The sequence below is a fragment of the Balaenoptera ricei genome, chromosome 1, assembly GCF_028023285.1.
Source record: "Balaenoptera ricei isolate mBalRic1 chromosome 1, mBalRic1.hap2, whole genome shotgun sequence".
Classification (NCBI taxonomy): Eukaryota; Metazoa; Chordata; class Mammalia; order Artiodactyla; family Balaenopteridae; genus Balaenoptera; species Balaenoptera ricei.
In genome coordinates, this window is record NC_082639.1 from 96,664,499 (window position 1) to 96,685,567 (window position 21,069).

The 21,069-nt window shown below is 41.6% G+C and overlaps 1 protein-coding gene across 2 annotated transcripts in view; it reads left to right on the forward strand.

Moving 5' to 3' along the window:
• The first annotated feature begins 1,396 nt into the window (after positions 1-1,396).
• Positions 1,397-21,069, forward strand: part of AHCYL1 (adenosylhomocysteinase like 1) — a 39,524-nt gene continuing 19,851 nt past the window's right edge. For both annotated transcript variants that reach the window (XM_059927438.1, XM_059927444.1), the window contains exon 1: positions 1,397-1,797. In XM_059927438.1, the coding sequence (XP_059783421.1) occupies positions 1,678-1,797 (120 nt within the window). In that variant the 5' untranslated portion in view covers positions 1,397-1,677. The remainder of the gene's footprint in view (positions 1,798-21,069) is intronic.

Sequence of the window (21,069 nt, forward strand, 5' to 3'; positions counted from 1 at the left end):
TCTGGCTTCCCAACGTCAATCAAGGAGGGGAAGGTGAGGTGGAGGGATGGGAAGCGAGGAACAGGAGGAAGGGAGATGAAACGACCATGGGCCAGGGAGCTTTGTGGGGCGGTGTGGCTAATGAGAAGTCCCGGGTGACGAGATAGCCAAAATAACTTTTCAGAACATTTCAGAAATGTGACTTCAAATTGTTTGTGGTGTGATGTAACCTCTCCCCTGTGGCCCACAAAACTTCATTAGAAGTTCTGCTACATGTTACGGCATTATTTTTGTGGTTGTTTTGGAATAGGGGTGCGGGTTGAAAGCAGAAGGGACTGTTTTCCATATTTGAATTGACAGCAGGAACTAAAGAAACAGCCACAAGACCAGAAGAGTGACTAAAGCTTTAGATGAGGCAGAAAACTAGAGCCAGAGGTAACCTTGAAAGATCTAAGTCTCCCCAGTAATTCACAGAAATCAGGGAAGGGGGGGAGCATTGGACTTTCCACAGGACGTGGGAATTTGAGCCAATGTCATTTGAACGTCAAAGGACAAGCAACCTTAGCTGACATTGCCTTGCCAGCTGGACTAAAGCTTAACGAAACATAAAATGTATTACACACATCTGTACTACCCAGGGCCTTAGCACAGGGGTAGCACATAGTAGGGCCCAGTAATAGCACGTGAATAGTCCATGAATACCCTGGTGCAGCCCTGGAAGCTGTTAGAGTATAATGCTTGATCCGGAGTTGGGGGGGGGGGGGGAGGGACACGACGACTTCTCTTCCCCTCCCCACCCCTCCTTCTCCACCCTCTGACCCATCATTAGCCCTATCCCATCAGCTCTGCGGCACGAAGGTCCTGTAAACAAGCAAGGCCCAGCGGAGACGGTGGTGGAGGAGGTCACTAAGAGTTGTGCAGAAACCACACTGCTCTGGGTCTGTTCTGCCCACCCTTACGGTGTCAAAGAGGCAAACGCTGCCTCTTGGGAAGGGGCTTCTGTTTCAAAGGGTCTGGGGAGGGGGCAGTGAGTGAGTGGGCTATCTCGGGCCCCGGAAGCTTCCTAGGACTGGCTGTAGGCTGTGTCGTGTGGGGCTCTGGTCCGCTCACAAGCATCCCTACGCCCTTCTGAGGCCGTTCCTGGAACCCCGCAGTCCAAAGGCCCTCCAGTTCCGCGGCAACCTTGCAGGAACCACGCGCCGCTCACAAGGCTAATGGCGCCACCTGGCGGTACAAAGGGCCCGGCTCACCCCTGGAGCTTCTTCACGAGCGAGCTAGGAAAAAGGGGTGGCTTCGGCGGCCCAGTCCAGAGTGGTGACGTCATGACAGAGCGCCGTTTCTCCCCGCCTCTCCCCTGCCCGCCGGGAGCTGCCAGTACTCGACGTGGCGTCACCGCCCTCTACCCTTACTTTGCGTGCGTGTTTGCGTGCGGCGGAGGTGGTGGCGCGGGCCGGTCGGAGCTCCGCGTTGCTTGCTTCGGGTGCTCCTGTCGCTGCCGTCGCTGTCCGGCTGTCTTGGACCGCCGAGCGGACGAGGCGCCGGCCCCAGCACCTCAGCACCGGACGCGGCTCGGCGCGGGGCCCCGGCAGGAGGGTGGGCGAGCGCGTGTCGGAGGGTGCCGCGCGGGTAGGCGGGCGGGCGCCCGTAAGGGAAAGAGGCGGGGGCGGCGGGTCAGCCGCGGGCCGGGCCGGCCGGGGGATGTCGATGCCTGACGCGATGCCGCTGCCCGGTGTCGGGGAGGAGCTGAAGCAGGCCAAGGAGATTGAGGACGCCGAGAAGTACTCCTTCATGGCCACCGTCACCAAGGCGCCCAAGAAGGTGCGGGGGGCTCTGGGTGGCGGCGGGGGTCCGGGCCGGGGCCTCGCGGAAGGGGCGCGAGCGAGCCCCGGGCCCGGGTCCAGCTAGTTCGGGACTTCAGGGGCGAGGTTTGAGGGACCCGGGACGACGGAGGTGGTGTGAGGGGTGGAGGGTGAGCGGCCCCAGGCCTATCCCGAGCTGGAAAGGCAGACCCTGACCTCACTTTTCTTTGTCCCTCGGCCCAAGTCCTCCGGGATCTTTTCGAAACCCGACAGGGCCGGGCCTTAAATTTGCGGCTGACTTTTCCTGGATGAAGGGCCTCGAAGACGGGAGTGGGAGGGGGTGAACGAAGTGACCCCAGTGACCAGTCTCGGGATGAGGGTGTACGGGAAATCTCCTCTCAGGTGAGTGTGAAAATCTGATAGTGCTTCTTTGGGAGCAGTGGCCGGCTTATCCAACAACTGCGTGCGATCTTGGAGGCAAGATGAAAAAAATGCGTGGAGCTAGCTCTTTTATGCAGGTGAAAACGATGAGGGCAGCATGAAATTGAAAAGAAAACTGTGATTTTTATCTTCTGTGGTCGTCTAGTTTCGACATATTTAAGAAATTAACCTTTGGAGGTTGGTGACAGCAGATACTGTCATGGATACAGGTTGATCGTAGAGTCATGTGAATAGATCACTTAGGCATCCCTTGAGAAAGGAGCTTGGGTGGGTTGGAGGGGTGGGTGGTAAGGAACGATTGCTCATTCTTTACTGCACTTATTGAGGCAGAACAGGTTTAGTCTGTTGTGCTGTGGGTTGAGCTCAAAGGACATCCTTCTAATTCTCTTATTATGGAAGATTAAGTGGCAGCCTTTGGAGGTTTTAATCTCACCAGCTCTCTGAGTGGTGGAATTGGGATCCCTAGTGCTTTCTGAGCATTTGCTGCCAAACACATCTTGATTTTCTACATAACTGGTACCCAGTTAACAGTAGACCAGAGAACCTTTGCAGAGAGGTGACCTTTCTGAAACCAGTTAAGAACCTGGATAAATATTTCCCTTCTATATAAAGACAGAGTTTCAAGGCTATCTCTTCCTGCAGTGTTTGATGGGATGCACTGCTTGTATAAGCTGCACAAAGCAAGGTTTGCAGGAATAATTACAGTTCTTCAGGCTGAACTAGGTAAGCTGTCATAAGTGGGAGAGATGCTTTTTTTTTTCTTCTTTTAAGGAAATTAACCTACCAGTCCAGAAATCAAATGCAGGGTTGAAAAGACAGGTCACCATTGTGTGCTTGAGCTCTGTCTTCCCACAAAGTTTAGGTCTTACCAATAGAATGCCTAAAAAAACTTTGTAGAAGATCCCTTGATTCTAAGAAGTCTGACTGACCTTATTTTTAGTGCTCTCAGTTCAGCTGACTGCTTTGTTGGAGCAGTAAACCTTTGTAATCTGCACTATGTGGAGACAAAGTCACAGTCTTTATAAGCTAATGGAATATGGATAGTACCTGTGATGAGTTAGGGGAAAGAATGGGAAATCCCTGGTAACCTAATTCCCTGAACTCTTCCTCTCCCCATTAGCCTATTGTTTGTCTAGTTTTTCAGGGATTAGGCATCTTTTTTCTTACTTGCCTTTATTTTAGTAAGGCTTTGTTTCTGCAGGTGCCACTATTAATAAGACAAAGTTTGTATTGTAGATTGTAGACTCCATAAAGGCAGAGACTTGTGTTCACCATTGTATCCGTCGTGCCTAGCTCTGTACCTAGCATATAGTAGGTACTCAAATAGTAATTGTCCATCTGGCTAACTAGTAATTGAGATGTCTTTATGGCTGCCTACCAGGAATAAATTTTCTTCTTTTCTTCCAAGGAGAAATGTTGCTAATGTGAACTATTGTCAGGCCAAGTGCTAATGATTTTAGAGACTCATATTCCATTAGCTGAAAGGAGTGGTCTCTGCCAGGAATGTGGGAAGACCCTGTTGTAAGTTTCCATTTGCTGGTAAATGTACCCCTGTGTTTCTTATTAATCTTGCTCTTTCTGAGCTTTGTTGTTTAGTATTTACACAGCACTTTGTATTAAAGTGCTTTATGATGACTAATTACCCTTGCTCTAGTGATGATGAAAGGCATTTATCTAGTTAATGAGTTGATCGAGGACTAGTCAAGGTCACATTGCAAGTCCTAAGTAATCTGTTTTTTCATAACTTCAGCTGAATCGGACATAATGACTTAAGTCACTTTTGTACCTCTGCCATGTGTTGATAATGTGAGAAAGCATGAGCAAAGTAAGAGGAAAAAATTTTATCTTGGCATGTATTGAATGGTGTGAGAAAAGGCCTCTTCAAATAGTGCTGTCCTTTGCCTGTGAGGATTCCAGCGTGGATCTAGACCAAGTAAGCCTTGGATCATTCCAAGCCCTGAGGCCCCTCAGGAAATGAGGACATTTCTGGTGCCAGTCGGAGGCTATAGGTTACTTCAGGGTGACCTTGATGGTCTTCAGTCAGATCAGATTCCATTGTAACTAGTGAAGTTTTATTCACTTTGGGATAGACTAGATGTCGTTCAATTAAAAGCATAGATAGCAAGATTCTTCAACTATAATCACAACTTACTCCTTTTTGTATGCCCTGGGATCTACCACAGTACTGTGTAGATAATAGGACTTGTTTTGGTTTGATTCAGAGCTTGATCTGAGTGTCAAAAAGCCAACTAAATGGGTACCACCTTGAGCAAGTGAGCTTCTGTGCCTCAGTTTCCTCATCTGCCAAATAAGTGCTTTTTGTTTGGAACAAGTGCAGATAGGTGTGTGTTGGGAGCTAAGATAGCAAAAGTGGTTTTTAAAAAGAAGTCCATTAGCATACTTACACTCCCTGTCTTTAATGAGCATTTGAGATGGCTTATAACACAGGACACACACAATATAGATGGGAAGTCCAAACTATAGAAAAAAGGAAAAAAACATTGTTAACCCTGAGGGCTAAGACAGTGGATGAGGCTGATCATCACATGCAACTCTAAGCTTCCTAGGAGCCAGAGGATAAAAGGAATCAGAATTATAGTCTCATTAGCAGACATGGGAAATTCACACCAATTCCTCAGGGAGACAACTTCTGCTGATAGTAAGTTCTAAAGGAAATTTTCACAGGACAGTATTAATAGCTATAGTATTGATTCTCCTGTTAAGGCTTGTTCATGACTGTCACTGGTGATTGGAATCAATCACTTTCAGATGGAATTGCCAGGAAGATTTGGGAGAGAAAAGGAGTCCTTGAGTTGTAAGGGCGGTGTACATTGTACCACAACTGAAGAGAATCCTTGTTTAATGTTGGCAGTTATCAGTCAAACCAAATAAGTCAGCTAGTTCCCCATCATAACTGGGTATTTATCCCTCTTTTTCTGCTACTTTGTGTTACAGCTGTGATATTTGTCCTTGGGCCTTTGGAAATTGACATTGTGTCAAGTTTTTTTTTTTCATGGAGTAAACCCAAGCTTGTTGATGAAACCTCGTAAGATAGACATGTTTCTCTGGAAGGTCTGTCAGAGCATCTGTACTTTTGAACATTTGGGGTGACTTTCTAGAGTGATACATTAGGCATTTGACCTAGGATCTGTACAGTCAGACCTTTACCACCAGCACAATAGGGGAAAGGAGAAAAAGAACACAACAGAACAATTTTGGTTGTAGGATATTCTTTGTAGGATATATTTGAATAAAGCATATATAGCAGTAATTCATCAGAAGGGTCAGCTGAGACTTAGGAAGCATACCAGGTAGAGACCTAGTGGTAATGCTTAGATGTTTAGGATGATCCTCTTCTTATCAGGATTATGTTATGGCTAATTCTTGGTGCAGTTTTATAGAATTTACACCTGTACTTCTTAGATTCACTGAGAAGTGATTTGATAGGTTGACATTTCCTATCTTCTCCACATCATTAGTATCTCTTACTTCTCTTTAGAATGACTACTGTTTTAGTGCCAGTCTTTGAACAGGAGTCAGAGGTGTAAGAAGATCCTATCTCTTTTAGATTTCTCCCCAGATATTGATTACCTCTCTTTTTCTTATTTGATTCTGTTTAGTTCATTAGGCACTGTTTCCATATTACTTTGTTGTAAATTCCTTTAGATTTTTAACTTGTAACAGAAATCTGTTCATTGTCTAGATACCTTGCTGGCAAGATGATAAATGTGTACCTTTTGTTTCATCAGGAGGGTATCATTTGGATCCAGTGTGTGTTACCCAATATAATATTCTTGTAAAGTTGTTTATAAAAGATATTTTGATACATAGAATCATGTAGATCTTTAGTTGCCTGTGACTCCTAAAAGTTTACTCTGTCACCTCAAGTAGTTATAATCTGTAAATAAGCACCTTAATGCTCTCTTGGGGCTGTTATTTAAAGGAACTGGCCAATAAAGGACAATCATTTATACCTATCTGTTTCTCAAGTTTGGAAATTTGAATATTAAAATTTTATAAAGAAGGGCCAACCTTATACTGGGTGTAATAATTCAGAATACATCCCATTGTGGTGGCTCAGACGCATCCTCCTCATGTATGAAGAACAGTGCATTTGCACAGACCAGAGTTTTTTCCTGAAATCCGAGAATCCAAAGTTAAAGACAGATTCCTACCACAAATTTTCCTTCCAGTTCTTGTCAGCACTATCGGTGTCTTGCATGTGGTAAGTAGTTAAAATTCACATCGAATTGTGAATTCTATTCTGATTCTGTATTTCCCTTTGACTCATTCAGGTAGTTCTCTTGCTATCCCACTGTTGTTTGGCTGTTACCTGAGACCTCTTTAACTTCCCCCTTTTTATTCTTAAAACTGTGAGGAGGAGTAGTAGTATGATGTAAGTTAAGCACTTGATTTGTGGAGTGAGGTTTACCTTCAGCCTCTACCATCTCAAAGTTGTGTGACCTTTGGACAAGCTGGGTGACTTAACCTGTTTGAGCCTCCATTTTTTTACCTGTGAAATGAGGACTAATGATAGTCCTACAAGATTGTTGAAGAGACTAGCATTTAGTAAATACTAATTAGTGTACTTACTCCTTTATAACTAGAGTGACCATATGTCCTGGTTTACCTGGTACAATTCAGGTTTATGCCTGTTATCCCAGCATGCTAGTCAATGAGTGCCTTCTTACACTCTGAAAAGTACCCTGCTTTATTGGAATTTCAAAATATTCTCAAAGAGCCAAAACAAAGATGTTTCTATTGGAATATCTTTTCAACAGGAAATTTCCCTGACAAAAATGTTATTTTATGTAGAGCTTATGCCTGTTGAACACTAGACTATTTGTTGATTTCCAGGAAGTACATAGACAGTGGGAGAGTTTAGAGCTTGTGATAGAAATGAGATGTGTTCTACCTGACCACTCCCCCACCTCATTCCCCATAATGCACAGTGTACCCATAGAATGTGGGCGTTTGTCGGACATTGGCCTGAGTCCAGGAGTTTATTTCCTCAACCTGCAATAGTTTGGGAGTCTTTCCAAACTAGAATCTTTGAATCACATGAAACAATTCCAAAGGCTCATCTGAGCTGTGACCTTATGTTTGTATATAGTCACCCTCAGATCCCAGCCCTGTGTACTCCAACTCCCTCACACCCACTCAGGTACTGTTTCTCTCTGCTCTAAACAGCCTGCTCTTAATTACGTGGAACTGATTTTCTCTTGCAGAAATGTGTGGCCTTTGCTCCATAGCAATTACAGAGCTAGGGTGGAGCACCCTTTGCCTTTGTTAACACTCATACTGGTTTCATTTTTGTTCCTGTCTCTGTTCAGTTTTTCTAAAGGATACAGTCAGGTGCCTTAATCTCAGAATGTATATAATGATTGGTACTGCTTAGCAATATACAGTGGGGCTTAATCATTTACTACCCAAACAGGACACAGAATAAATCAGTGTAATGAACTACTGGTGAAAGGTATTATTTGGAATGCTGGGGAGAGATTGGGAAAGCACTTTGACAGAACCACAAATCTAGGACGGCAAAGCATGTTCCTGCTTTCTTGTCTTGAAAGCCCCAATGCCTCAGCTAATGTGCCTCTGTACTTAACTTCTAGGGCTTAATGGGCTTAAAGTGTTCTCCTTTACCAGCCCAAACCAGTTCAGTTCTTTTAAAATGGACACCCTGTACTTAGTTGTGTGCTAGCAGTGAGGCTTAAACGGGAGGGGTTTGGGACTGCTCACTGTTCCATGCTGTTCATCTTGGACCTGCCTCAGGTTTAGTTCTTTACAATCTGAAGAGCTGCCCAGCTAGAGCAAGCCCTGTTGTTTATGTATTTTTGTCTCCTTTCCTGAGCCTGTGTGTGTACAGTGGCATCAGTGGAATCCCACTGCGCCTGTGTGCTCAAGGTGCCAAGGAAAATGCTAATGTGCTGATCTGCAGTGTGTGCAGCTCTGTGAGCTGGATGGTGAACCGGTGAGTAGCAGAATGAAGGGGCTGAAGGCCTGGAGCAGATGAGTGTAACCCTGTTCCATTCATTTTGGCCTCCTGAATGAAGCTGTTCATACCACTGTGTTTTGAGCAATGTCAGGAGTTTGGAAGTTCTGTTTTTAATAAATGGCTCCTACTCTTCTAGTACTTATTAATTGTATTAAGGTGAACCTTTGAAGGACAGATTTCCATGGGTATTATAATGGGAATTACTTTTTCCCTTTACCCCAGGACTGGCTTGACTGCAAGTCAAAGTTTCTGGGCTATGACCTATTCCAATTATGGTTTTAGGATCCTGAAATCAAAAAGGAGACCTGTCAGGAAAGTCAATAGGACAGATTCTGCTCTGCCCTCTTTGACCACCGCACATTGTATCCTTACTCAAAGGCTTTAAGGAAAACCTTTTTGGGCTCTCATGACAGTTAGCTTTATTTTGGAGATGTAGAAAAGAGCTATTCTCTTTGAATTCTCAAAGTTCACCCCCCCGCCCCCGCCTCTGTTGCTAACTTCAGAAGGGAGGTCAATAAGTAGACAAATCTGTGTGAAAGGTAGATAAATAGGTTTCTCTTTTGCCAGTGTGAGGGAATGCTCCTGAGATAGTCACTGGATTAGAGACTCCAGAACAGTGGTTCCTAATCTTTTGAGTCACAGATCCCTTTTTAAAAATCTTATAAAAATCACTGTTCTTTCCTCGGCAAAATTCAGGAGCACAAAAACTTATACTTTCAGAGGATTTGTGGGACTCCCTGAAACTCATCTCTGGATCCTGGCTTTAAAAGCCCTGATTTAGAAGGCCAGGCCTCTAAGCCATTGTATCTCTCTCCCTTACAGATCAAGAAACAGCTGAGATGAACTTGCCATCTTGCAGCTTGTCCTTGGAACAAAGCTGAGGTTGTTGGTGTTCTTTTCACCCCCCTCTTTGGGATGCTCCTCAGCTTCCCAGGAGACTCATTATCAGTGCCTTGAGGGTTCAGCTGAGGAGCTTATGCACACTGAAACCAGCGTTTCAGCAACTTTTGGGAGTTTTTGTACTATCTCAGCCCCATTGCTCTCATAGGAACTGTTGGTACCCCTAAATCTCCAGAGTTGATTCCATAGCAGTGTTTAGAATAGGGGACTCACTAGACTGAGTATCAAAACTAAACAAAATAATTTGCTCCTCTGTGTCTCTCAGAAATAGGTTTGATTTCAATGTAGTACTTCTCAGACTGTTTTCAAGACTGACGGTGATATCTGAATCTTACTTTTCATTTGATTTCTCTAGACCAACAGTATTAAGGACAAGGATCATATCCCATACATAGGTTTAGTATGTAGGGCCTGGTACATAATACAATAATTGTTTACTGAGTAAAGTATTTTGAGATGCTTGTCCCTAGGAGGAAGTGAGTTGGACTCACATGGTGGCTTTGGCTCACTTTCCCCTTCAGCTGGCCAGTGTTGTTTTTCTAACTTAGACCCCCTCCCACGTGAGTGATAACGGAGTACCAAGAACTGCAGGTGAGAAATTGATGAGAATTTCTAACAGCTTCGTAGATCCCTTTATAATGCCAGAAATAGGTAAGAGAATCTTTGAGCTAAGATTTGAGAATCTTAGCCCAGTAGCATGAGAACCACAAGGCAGTAGGCCAGAAGCTTAAAGGTGTCTTTATGACATAATGGGAAGGGTAATTTGAATTTCCCACCAAGTTTTAAACCCTTAGCATTAGGGACACTGCCCACAGTTGAAACTGGTATCCTGGTTTACTCTTGATTTAAGCTTACTCTTAGGGTGTTTGAGATTTGGGGGCCAGTGATGAGTTGGACAGTTTCATTTTGGAATCTGTGTTGGAATCCTAAAAGTAATAAACAACAGCTCTGCCTGGCAGTGCTGAGCAAACTTCTGATTCTTCTCATTCTGCAACCCTGGCTGCCTCTTCTGCACCAAAGGCTGAGCTCAGTGCTCAAAAGCTATATGTGCCCTTGTCTTTGAAACACACCTTCTTCAGAGTCACAGTCTTCAGGGAACTGGGCCAGTGCTTGCCCTAATCAGGAGCTTGGGCTCTGGTTGGCACTGAGAATTCTGTGTAGGTTGTTTCCCCACAGTATGTAACCTAGGCAGGCTTCAGGGGAATGGGGGACCTCCAGAATTTTGCTGCTTTGGAAGTAGAAGTCTGTGCTTTGTAGAAATGGCAAATGTGTTCAGTTGTTCCGGTAACTAATTCAGTTTCCTGTGGGTGGCCAGGTGGCATCCAGCCTCTAATTCAGTACTTGAGTTTTTAGTGTCCAGAGCACCAGACTTCTTTGCAAGCAAGACGTGAAGATTCCCAGTGTTCAGCTCTTATAGAGAATAGCCCAGCTGGCTTGTCATGCTGGACTAGATGAATTGTGAATGTTAATTATACTGATCAATACAGTGGCCTTGGTAACAGGCTTGTAGCTGCTGTAGAATCTGTTTACTTCAGGTTTGTAACAGAGAAGAGACCAAGCTGGTTGAGAACATGGTGTTCTAAGTGTAAGTCCAAGGAAAATGCATACTGGATGGACTGACCCTATGGCACCCCTTCCCCGGGACTTCCCAGAGGGAAACATTACTCTGGTGGTGGTTTCTGTTCTTATTTGCCAGTTGAGAATTAATTGAGGTTGGAAAAGGCTTGGTTTTAAATTTGGTGGAGTAAAGAATGTTTACAAATCAGGAAGGTTAAGAAGGAGAGCACCGGGGGGGTAGGGGGGATGAATTGGGAGATTAGGATTGACATATATACACTAATATGTATAAAATAGATAATAGGAACCCTGCTGTATAAAAAATAAAATTCAAAAATAAATTAAAAAAGGAGAGAACCTGTGTTGAGAGGCACCTCATTTCTCTAGTTTGTAATTAGGAGTGGAGAGTTGATGGGATTAGTTTCAGCCCTTGCATTCAGGAGAAGGAACCCCTCCTATTTGGGGAGTAGAGGGTTCAGAATTCTGCACATTCTTTTCTGACTTCACAGGGAGGGGATTAGCTGAGCACTAGGCATGTTTGGAATGAGAGCACCTTGCCAATTTGGACAAACCCATTGTAAAAGTACAGTCTCTCTTCCTCAGACAGGCTCTTTGTCATGCTCTCCTAAACCCTTGTGGATCCATCTGAATGATTGTCTGTAGCTGATAGATGGAGTTGGTATTAAAAGCAGATTTTCTACTTCCTTGGCCTTATTTGTTTTATTTCTGTACAAGACTATCTAACTCATTTGTTCCCTGTGTTCCTTGAGTCACTTTATCAAGAGCCTGGTAAACTCCATGTGCTTGTGTTTGCTTTTTCAGATCCTGCTTAGATTGTCTCAGATCAGTCCTCCTCATGGAGTGGGAAGGAATAAAAGCTAGGGAGCTAGCTAGGGAGTCACCTAGGGAGCTTTTTCAAAATATTCGTAACCGGGTCCCTAACCTAGACCTACTTAATCAGAATGGGGAGGGGTTGAGAGTAAGGGGCAGGTGGAAAATGGGATGGTATCTGCATTTTGGAACAGCTTTCTCAGCTAAACTTGAGAGAGCCCAGATTTAGAACCACTCTTTTAGATTATCTAGCAAGGCTAGCCAAAATTGTTGTGAAATCTGCTATTTGGATGGTAATGCAGCCACCACCTATCTCGGATGACTTTGGCCATGAGGGAAATCTTGTGCCCCATAAAAGAGGTCCTGAAAATAGCCTATACTTACTCTTCTTTTCCAAGGTATACAGAGTAAGCCATAACCAGAAATCATGCATCCCTGTCAACTCAAGGTTGAGCATCTACTGTGTCCCTGGACCTGTGCTGGCCACTTAGGGTACATCAGTGAACAAGACAAAGGTCCATATCTATCCTGTGGCATTTACATTCTTATGAGGTTATTATTTGGGTCATGTGAGTCTGGTGTAGTGGTCCCGACTATTTGGAGTTTAGAGCCCTATCAGAGCTGTGCTTATCTTCCAGAAAAATTACATATATGTAACAATTTGTATATAAGGGGGAGTTGGCAGCCTGAAGCCCATCCATGGATCCCAGGCTAAAAACCTAGACAGTTTGCTTGCCTAGAATTGATTAATGTCGTGATTGGGATAAAGCAAGGTCATGAGTTTGGGTGTATGGGCATTTTATCTCCTAGCAGGACTGGGTTGTGGTTTCTTCATCTGTGTAGCCAAGGCAATTTGCCAAGAACTCAAGGGTGTCTCTAGAAAAAGTATAAGGAATGGCTAGACCTCCACTAAACCAATAGCATTTCTTTAGTCTGTGTTCTCTTTGAAATGTCAAGAATGATTTTGACTCTCTGTCCCCATCTAGTTTCTGGTTGGCTGAGCTTCTTGGACTCAATAGATTAAAAATCAGGTCAGAATATGAGAATTTCCTTAACATGATAATTTATATTGTGAATTCCTGGATTAAGATAGTAAAATTATAAAGATCATGAGAGGACTTTTTAGTGAAATTCTGGCTTCAAAACATAGAAAATCACAGAAGGAGTTGATTGAGGGACTGAGGAAATAGCCAAAGAGTAAAGATCAGAGAGAGATGATAGGAAAAAACGGGCAGAGCTCAGAAAGACAGTTAACTAAGCTGGTAAGCCAGGTAGCCAGGAGAGCAGTTTCCTCCTTAAGCCAAAGTGAATAGATGTGAGACCCAGACAAAAGATTCCTTTTTAGTCCTGAAGGGGTCTGTCACTATTGCTTTATTATCAAATAGACGTTAGGGTAAAAAGGGGATGGCAGATAAGGCTTTGCTTTATTTATACCAATATTAGTATGTCTCTATCCCTAGAAAAGTTGGTGTTTGACTTGAATGAATGGCAGAACCATTCCTCAGAGTTAGTACAGTGTGTAACATGTACTACAGAAATATGAATGAAATTTCATCTGGGGCAACAGGAGAAAGAATTATGTAGAAAAGACACAGCCAGATTTAGAGATTGGAGCACAACGAGCTTGCAGAGTTCTATGCCAGTTCTACCTTTACCTCCCTGAAATCTGGCCTTTAGTATAACCACAGGCCAAGACCTCTTGAGGTGGTCTTTACAGGGATATTCTTGTTTCTCTGCCTAAGTCTAAGGAGAACTTTCCAGACCCACATTGAGGGGTTGCTGAATAAGTGCTGTACTCAAGGCCTTCCAGGCCAAACTTCTATGAATTCAGAGCCCATTAGAGAACAGTGCTCACAGTCCTCCCCAGAGGGGCCAGGAGGCTCTAGATGGTTCCAGTTGTAACTGCTCTCCAGCATATGGAAAAACTATTTTGCTGTGAAACCTTACAACCTGCTATTTAATATAAAAGACATCTCATTGTTTGCTCAATGATGCATTAAAGTCAAAGCTACCTAATCTAGTAGAATATAATCATACGACCAATTATCTTTATTTTCTATTTCTAAAGAAGCCCTTTAAAATGATCAAAGGAATTTCGGACCTCACTTCCTGGGTCTGTTTAGATTTATTTTGAGGTTCTGTTCAGCTTATGAAGCTATATAGTTAAAACCTACTATTGAGTTTTTGGGAAAATTCTACTGTTCTTAAAAACCATATAGCCAGGATTTTTTTCTTTGTTCATTAAATGAGTACTTTATATAATGTCTACCATGGATATGAAACCAAGATTCAGTTTATAATCACATAATAATGTGATTCATAATAATCACATATTATGTCAGTTAAGTCCAGAATACTTCAATAAAATTAATAACGTTACAAGAACTTTTTTTTTAGTTGTAGCAGAGTCAGAGAAGTGGTACCAGAAAGTAGGAAAGCATCAATGACAAAATGTATCTTTATCTAAAAATTTTACTGGGAGGTTCCCAAATTTACTTATAGCTCACTTTGAATTGGAAAAATCCAACCTCACTAGATCTTTCAGACATGTTATAAAGTGCAAGTAAGTGACTTGAAGTGGGTAGTGTTTGAGTGGTACACCACAGTTGAGAAAGGAACCTAGTAGAATGTTCTCAATTTAAGGGCATGTTCTCTAATTATACTAAGTGTTAGTGTGTGAAAGAAAAGTTCCCCCATCACTGTTCTGCACAGGATAAATAAACGCTGATAAAAAGCACACTTAAAATATATTTTTTGCTGCATGTTTTAAAGCATCGTCATATCTTATGAAAATAGCCAGCAGGTTTCCAAGATAACCAGAAAAAAAAAATCATTGGTCAGTTTTAACCATACCAAATTGAAAACCTCTGTGTATAAGTAAATACAGGTGGAGTTTTTTTTTTTTAAGAAAACGTTTTTAATCTTACAGTACAGTACCTTGAAAAGTACAGTAGTACAGTACAGCAGCTGGCATACAGGGGCTGGCATTGAGTGAACAGGCAAGAAGAGTTACCGACTGGAGGAGGGAGAGGAGGTGGGAGATGGGAGAGCTGAAGGATCGTCAGCAACAGGAGACAGAGGGCAAACTGCAATTTCACTCAAATGCCTGACATTGATGGCACAGGTTCTGGTTCCTTGCTAGATACAATTCTATCTACCCTCTTGAAAAAACAATCCAGTGATGTCTGGGTAGTAGCTCTTTTTTTTCTCATCATAGGTAACACGGTAGCACTGGATTACATTCTGAACATTCTGAAGGCTGCTGCAACCTTTGTGTACCATTCTGTGTTCGGGTCCTGTGCCTCAAAAACTAACAGTGCCTCGTCAAATAAAGGAAGTTCCCTTGCCATTTCCTGGGTTGTGAATCTCTTTGGTTCTTCAGTTACTTCTTCCTCTTGTCGCTCCACTCTCTCAATTATTTTCACTTTTGTTTCCGTCGTTATTGCTTGGCTCTTCTTAGCAGTACCAGCTACATCACTGCTACTTTTACACTTGCTTCTGGACATCCAGGGCTTGAAATAAAGATACTGTACTACTGTACTTTATACAGTACTATACAGTAAAGTACACAAAAGCACAACCACTGGTAGGGGATGCACAACGTTTGCCAGACACGTGAACTAACTTGCGTGATTGGACAAGCAAACACGTTCACATCTTTGAAAGTTGGCAACTTGAAGGTTTGTATGTAGGGGACTTACTATATTTTTTTAAGAGGCTCTGAAAGACTAGGGACACTAAGGATTGGAAGGTTTAAGAGTATCTAAAATTTAAATATTAAATCTTTCACATGAACTTTTCCTCCTTACATGAAAGGTACTAAATAAATTACATTTAACTGTCCTACTTACATATTTTTTAAAAGATCAGATATTTCTCATTTAAAAGAAAGCAGAAATTATTTAAAATATGAGCAGTAGGGATTTCTCTGGCGGTCCAGCGTTTAAGACTCCGAGCTTCCACTGCAGGGGGTGCGGGTTCGGTCCCTGGTTGGGGAACTAAGATCCTGTATGCCGTGAGGTGCGGCCAAAAAAAAAAAGGGTAGAGGGGTAAAGGATAAACTCTATATCCAATCCAAATTACATTAAAACCCAAATATAAAATATCAACAGAAGGGGCATTCTCCTAAAAGGAAGTAAATACTCACTGTTGGGAGAAATCTACGTCATAAGGTATTTTCTTGCTTTGATACAGCTAAAAAAATAAAAATAAATTTCATGTCTAAAATTTTAGGCTTATATAGTTACAAATATATAATTCTACTTTATAGGTAGTTCAACTAGGGGAAATAAATTAGCACAATCATTTGAATTGGTTTACATACCAGGTGGAGTTTTTAAATTGCTTTTGATTCCAATGGGAAGCTCTGGGGTCATTTCTTTCATCGTAGTAAAGTGTCAGGATTAGATTGCTTGTACATTCTCCTCCTCCCTAGTCCATCCCCAAAAGACAGTTGAAGCATATGCCAGAGTGGAGCTTTTTGCTTCCACAGTGTTTGGGCTCTCCTATTCTCTCTTCACCCTTTCCAAGTCTAAGGAGCAGTATCTCTCAGTGGCAATTCATTGGCAACTTAATATTACTTTTCTTTGCATCATTTTCACTTCTCCCAAAACCAGTCTGGATTTTGGAACTGAGAGTTCTTTTCCCTCCCCAAAGCTCACCATGTTCAACTGATACTGTAAGTCAGAAAGCTTTAGTGCAATAGTAGACTGTTCTGTAAACTAACCCCTTGAAAATAAAGGGGAACGCTGCTGTTTCCCCCAGCCTGTTACAAAAGAAGGATAATAGTACTGTTTTTGTAGGGGGGTTTTTTGTTTTTGTTTTGTTTTTTGCTTACTGGGTTTGTTGTTGTTGTTGTTGTTAATCTTAATGTTGGTAGCAAATTGCCTTGAGTGAGTTACTTAACTCCCACCCCTGTTCTGTTTTGTCATCTGTGAAGGGTAGATCCAGCAGTCAAAGGATTCCAGAATGTTTTGAAAATACAAATCCTCTATAAGAAAATCTTAGCCACGGCCACTAATGTTGAAGCAGGTGCTTAAACTAGAAAGTCATAGAAATCTAGGCATTCAGGACCTTGGTTTTCACCATGCTAGCAAGTGTGGATTTCAAACTGCTAATCAGCTTTAAGTAAAAAGTCCTAATTGAGTGCTCTCCGGTGGTTTTACCTGTTCTTTGTATGCCAAGATTTAAACAAAAATGGTTTGAAAAACATTTAGATCAGTGATATTCTAGCAGTGTTACTGGTAAAATTGCTGAATAACTTTTCCTATACAAGAGTTGATTTTGGCTTTTGGTTTACCATACAGCCAAAAGCAAGAGACCTTTATCCTTGCTCATCTGTCCACTTTACTCATTAGAATATGGCTAATCAGAAAGTCATAGATCAGGAAAACCCAAACTTTTGTCTTCAGGTCTGGGAGGCAGAGAGAATAGGGGGATTGTACTGTATTCATTCTGGAACAACAGGTAGCTCTTATTTTTCAATAGCTCCGAAGAAGTTTCAGCCTACAATTTCTTTCAACCAGCTTGTTTCTTATAGGCTATCTAAGGTCATTATTTTATACTGAGACTTATCTAAAATTGAACGTAAACACCTCAAGTTAGAACGTCAAGAAGGATGGCAAATACTGCCTCTCTAGAATGAAAAATACAATTATGTTTTATTTATTTATTTATTTATTTATTGGCTGTGTTGGGTCTTAGTTGCTGCGCGCGGGCTTTCGCTAGTTGTGGCAAATGGGAGCTACTCTTTGTTGTGGTGCGCGTGCTTCTCATTGTGGTAGCTTCTTTTGTTGCTGAGCACGGGCTCTAGGCACGCGGGCTTCAGTAGTTGTGGCGCACAGGCTTAGTTGCTCCATGGCATGTGGGATCTTCCCGGACCAGGGCTCAAACCCATGTCCCCTGCACTGGCAGGTGGATTCTTAACCACTGCACCACCAGGGAAGTCCCTACAATCATGTTTTTGATGTGACTGATTATCTTTGATAGAGTCTTGTCCATGTATTAGAAGCTTAATATTTTGTGTTTTGTTTTTAAGAGCTGTGGAAACTAAAGCTTGCTGCAGCTGGTCTTTAAAGTGGTTTCACCTTGTCCTTTGAACTTGAAAATATCCAGTCTAACTACAGAATGGATTCTGAAGAGTCCCATTGGCCCACTTATCTTTGGAAGCAATACCTGTTACTACATAGTATTTAACATTAGGTCTTTAAAGTCAGATAATGTTATTTAATATTGAGTTTTGATGGCTTTTTCCTCCCTTGAGCGTGTACTTGATGGGAAGCAGTGGATGGTGACTTAAAAAAATGTCTCATTAACCTTTGTTGAGTATTAGTCTAGGGTTCTGAATGCTGACCCTCGTGGACTCAGCTGCTACTTATTGGGAGCTACTTGTATTTCTTCTGCCATATCACAGGTGGGATTCACTCACTCAAGTGAGTATGTAAAGAGGGTTTAAATTTCAAAGATGTAATTGGCTTTCAAGTTTATTTAAGCTAGACTTCCAGATCAAGGAAGGAAGAATTGTTCTTACAACATCTCCAATCTTGTTCCAACTTGATAGGCTAAGAAATTACACAGATGGCATTTACTCAGTCTATGTGGCCACCTTCCAAAATGCCAGACTCCATCTTCCTTCTAGAGCTATCCACTGATTACTTGCTTTCAGTGTTAACTTTTCTTCTCACAGCAATTTGTTTGAAGAATACAGATTTGCCTAATTTGTAAGCAGTTGACAAGTTTTCATCTTAAAGAATATCCCAGCATACTTTGCAGTAAGGTTTGCAAGTTTAACATCTTGTGAGCTTCACTTAAAATCAGTATTGGCTTTAAAGAGGACTGCGAATTAAGGCTAATGACTTTTTATTACAAACATGTAAGGTTTGTATATATGTGTAACCAGGCTTGGTCTTTCCCGACATTCAAGAATTGTTGATTCTTGTACTCTCTGAACCAATACAAAGTGATTTCCAAGTGAAAAAAAAAAACAAGGTGCAGAATATTTTAGCATGCTACCTTTTGAGTAAGAGGGAAAATAAGAATATAAATACATATTTGCTTTTCCTACCTCAAAAAATGAACATAAGAAGGCTAAACCAGAAACTAATGAAAACAGGGGAGAGTGGAACAGAGTTGGGGGGATAGGAATGGAAATGAGACTTCTCTGAGTATGCCTTTAAAATTGTTGAGATGTGTTTTATATGTCAAAAAATAAAATTAAGAGAAGAAAAAGGAAATCTTAAAATTGCATATAAACAGAAACAAATGAACCTAACTACGTATCAGGAAGATTACACAATCACCTAGAAAAAAGTACTTTGACTCTGCATACTCTTTGTGAAATATATTCTAAGGAAAAAAAGAACTTCAATGAAATATTGACACTTCACTGCATAGATTATTGTTAATAATAATATTAGTCTTGTAATTTTGAAATTATTTTATGTGTAGTATAGACTAAAGCAAATAAGTAAATATTGTATTGCTATTAGAGACCAAGATTGTCACCATAAAAAAAAGATACAAATAGGAAAATTAAAAGTTTAAGAAATGGTAATGTTAAATTTGAAATAGAAGTATCAAAATGAACTCATGAGTAAAACAAAAAAGATTAATTTCTCTCTCTACTGAAAGAACTTAGAAGCACTGACACCTCTTATAGCAATAGGCAGACATTATATCCAGATTTTAGTTTCTAAATACCTTTCCCCGCTGAAAGAAATCAGGGCTCCCTGGAGAAATGACTGATTCTAGGTCTGAAGCAGAGGAAGAACAAGATGAGCCTGGTATATCTTCTTTTGTTGGAAAGAAAGGAATCATTTAAATGGGATCATGTCAAAAGAACAGAAGAGTCAGCTTAAAGGAGGCTCCCAGTGGCCCTGTTTGGGACAATTGGAGCATTCAGTGCACTCATATAATTGAGTGTAACATATTGGATAAATAAAATATGAATGACATGTAAAAAAAAAAAAAGTGAAAGAGAAAGAAGAAAAGCTTTTCTTTACATGCCAGCCTAATCTATGTGGAAAGAATGATAGGAATCATGATTCTATAAACCCCCTCCTCCCCAGTATAATTGGCTCAGGCAAGGATTATGAACAGATGGTAAAGTCACTAGGGAACAGGACATTCACAGGCTGACAAGGATCACCCCACAAATTAACCTTTACTTGCAAAGGAGAAAATATTCCTTTCAAAGACTGATGTTCGTCACTTTAACCAAGGGTTTCAGGTTAGTGTCCCCAGTAGTGGAACAACCTGACTTTATGTGCCTCCTGATACGCTGCGAAGTAAAGTATACAACACCAACTATGAAATATTCTTGCCAAATTTTAACCTCTTTCTAACCAACCCCCAAAACTGAACATCCAGTTCACAGGAAGGAAACAGTCTGAAAAATTCAAAATATGGGAGATTCTATAAGGCAACTGGCTTGGACTCTGGGAGGAAAAGTCAGTATCACAGAGCGGGGTGGGTCAGGGACTGGGGCAGGTGGGAAGCAGGAGAACTCTTCTAGATTAGCAGAGACTAAAAGAACATAACAACCAAATGCATTTAGTGAACCTTGATTCCATCCTGGGTTGGAAGAGTCGGGTTTACAACTATGAAGGATATACTTGAGAAAAATTAAGTAAATTTGAATACAGACTGGATATTTGATGATACAGAACTGTTGTTAATGTTCTTAAGTATTATAATGTTATAGTGGTTCTGTAGAAGAATATCTTTGTTAGAAGATGCACTCTGAAGAATTTACTATGAATTTTTATATTTGGAAATTTTTTTTGCAGGACTGTTTGAAAGTATGCATGTGTTTGTATGTATATAGAGAGAGAAAGAAACCTAATATGGAAAATGGAAAGCTTCAATCTAGGTGGAGGGTATACAAATGTTCATTATATTATTTTAATTTTTTTATGTTGAAAATCATCATAATAAAGTTAGAAAAATAAATAGAAAGTGCAACTGGTGCTGGGGGGTGCGGCGGGGGGAACTTTGGTGTATCAGTAAAGTCATGGGTATGTTCTAAGAACCTAGATTTCTTCAGTCACCTGTACAAAAAACAGCAACGAAAAAAAAAAAACAACCCTAGAGTTAATGATAATTCAGTGTCAGGAGAAAAAGAAGAATGACTGGAATGTTTTCATATAATATTGGTAGACGGATTGAGGACGAGGAACGTTGGGACTGGCCAGGCAATTGGACAGGTAGATAGCTAAATAGGCATTGAAACATAGTCCGGTTGCATGTTATGTTCTGTTGTAATTTGTGGTTTTCAAAAGATTAGGAAGGCTTTCCTCCTACTTGTTGCCATTTTTTTAAACCTCTTAATTTTACCTCTAGTTGGCAGTTGGAGGCCTAGATCACTCATTTTCACTAGAGCACTTTAGGAGATAATAGAAAACCAATGAAGTGTGCTCTCTGATACGAAGAGAGGGGGGGCAGCTGATAAGGGTAAAACCACTCTTTGGCAGAGTTTTTCAAGCTTTATGTTCCTTCCTCACCACTTAAGTGACTCAGCAGTGTGGGCCCTGGTTTTGCCACACCCCTTGCTTCCACCAACATTGA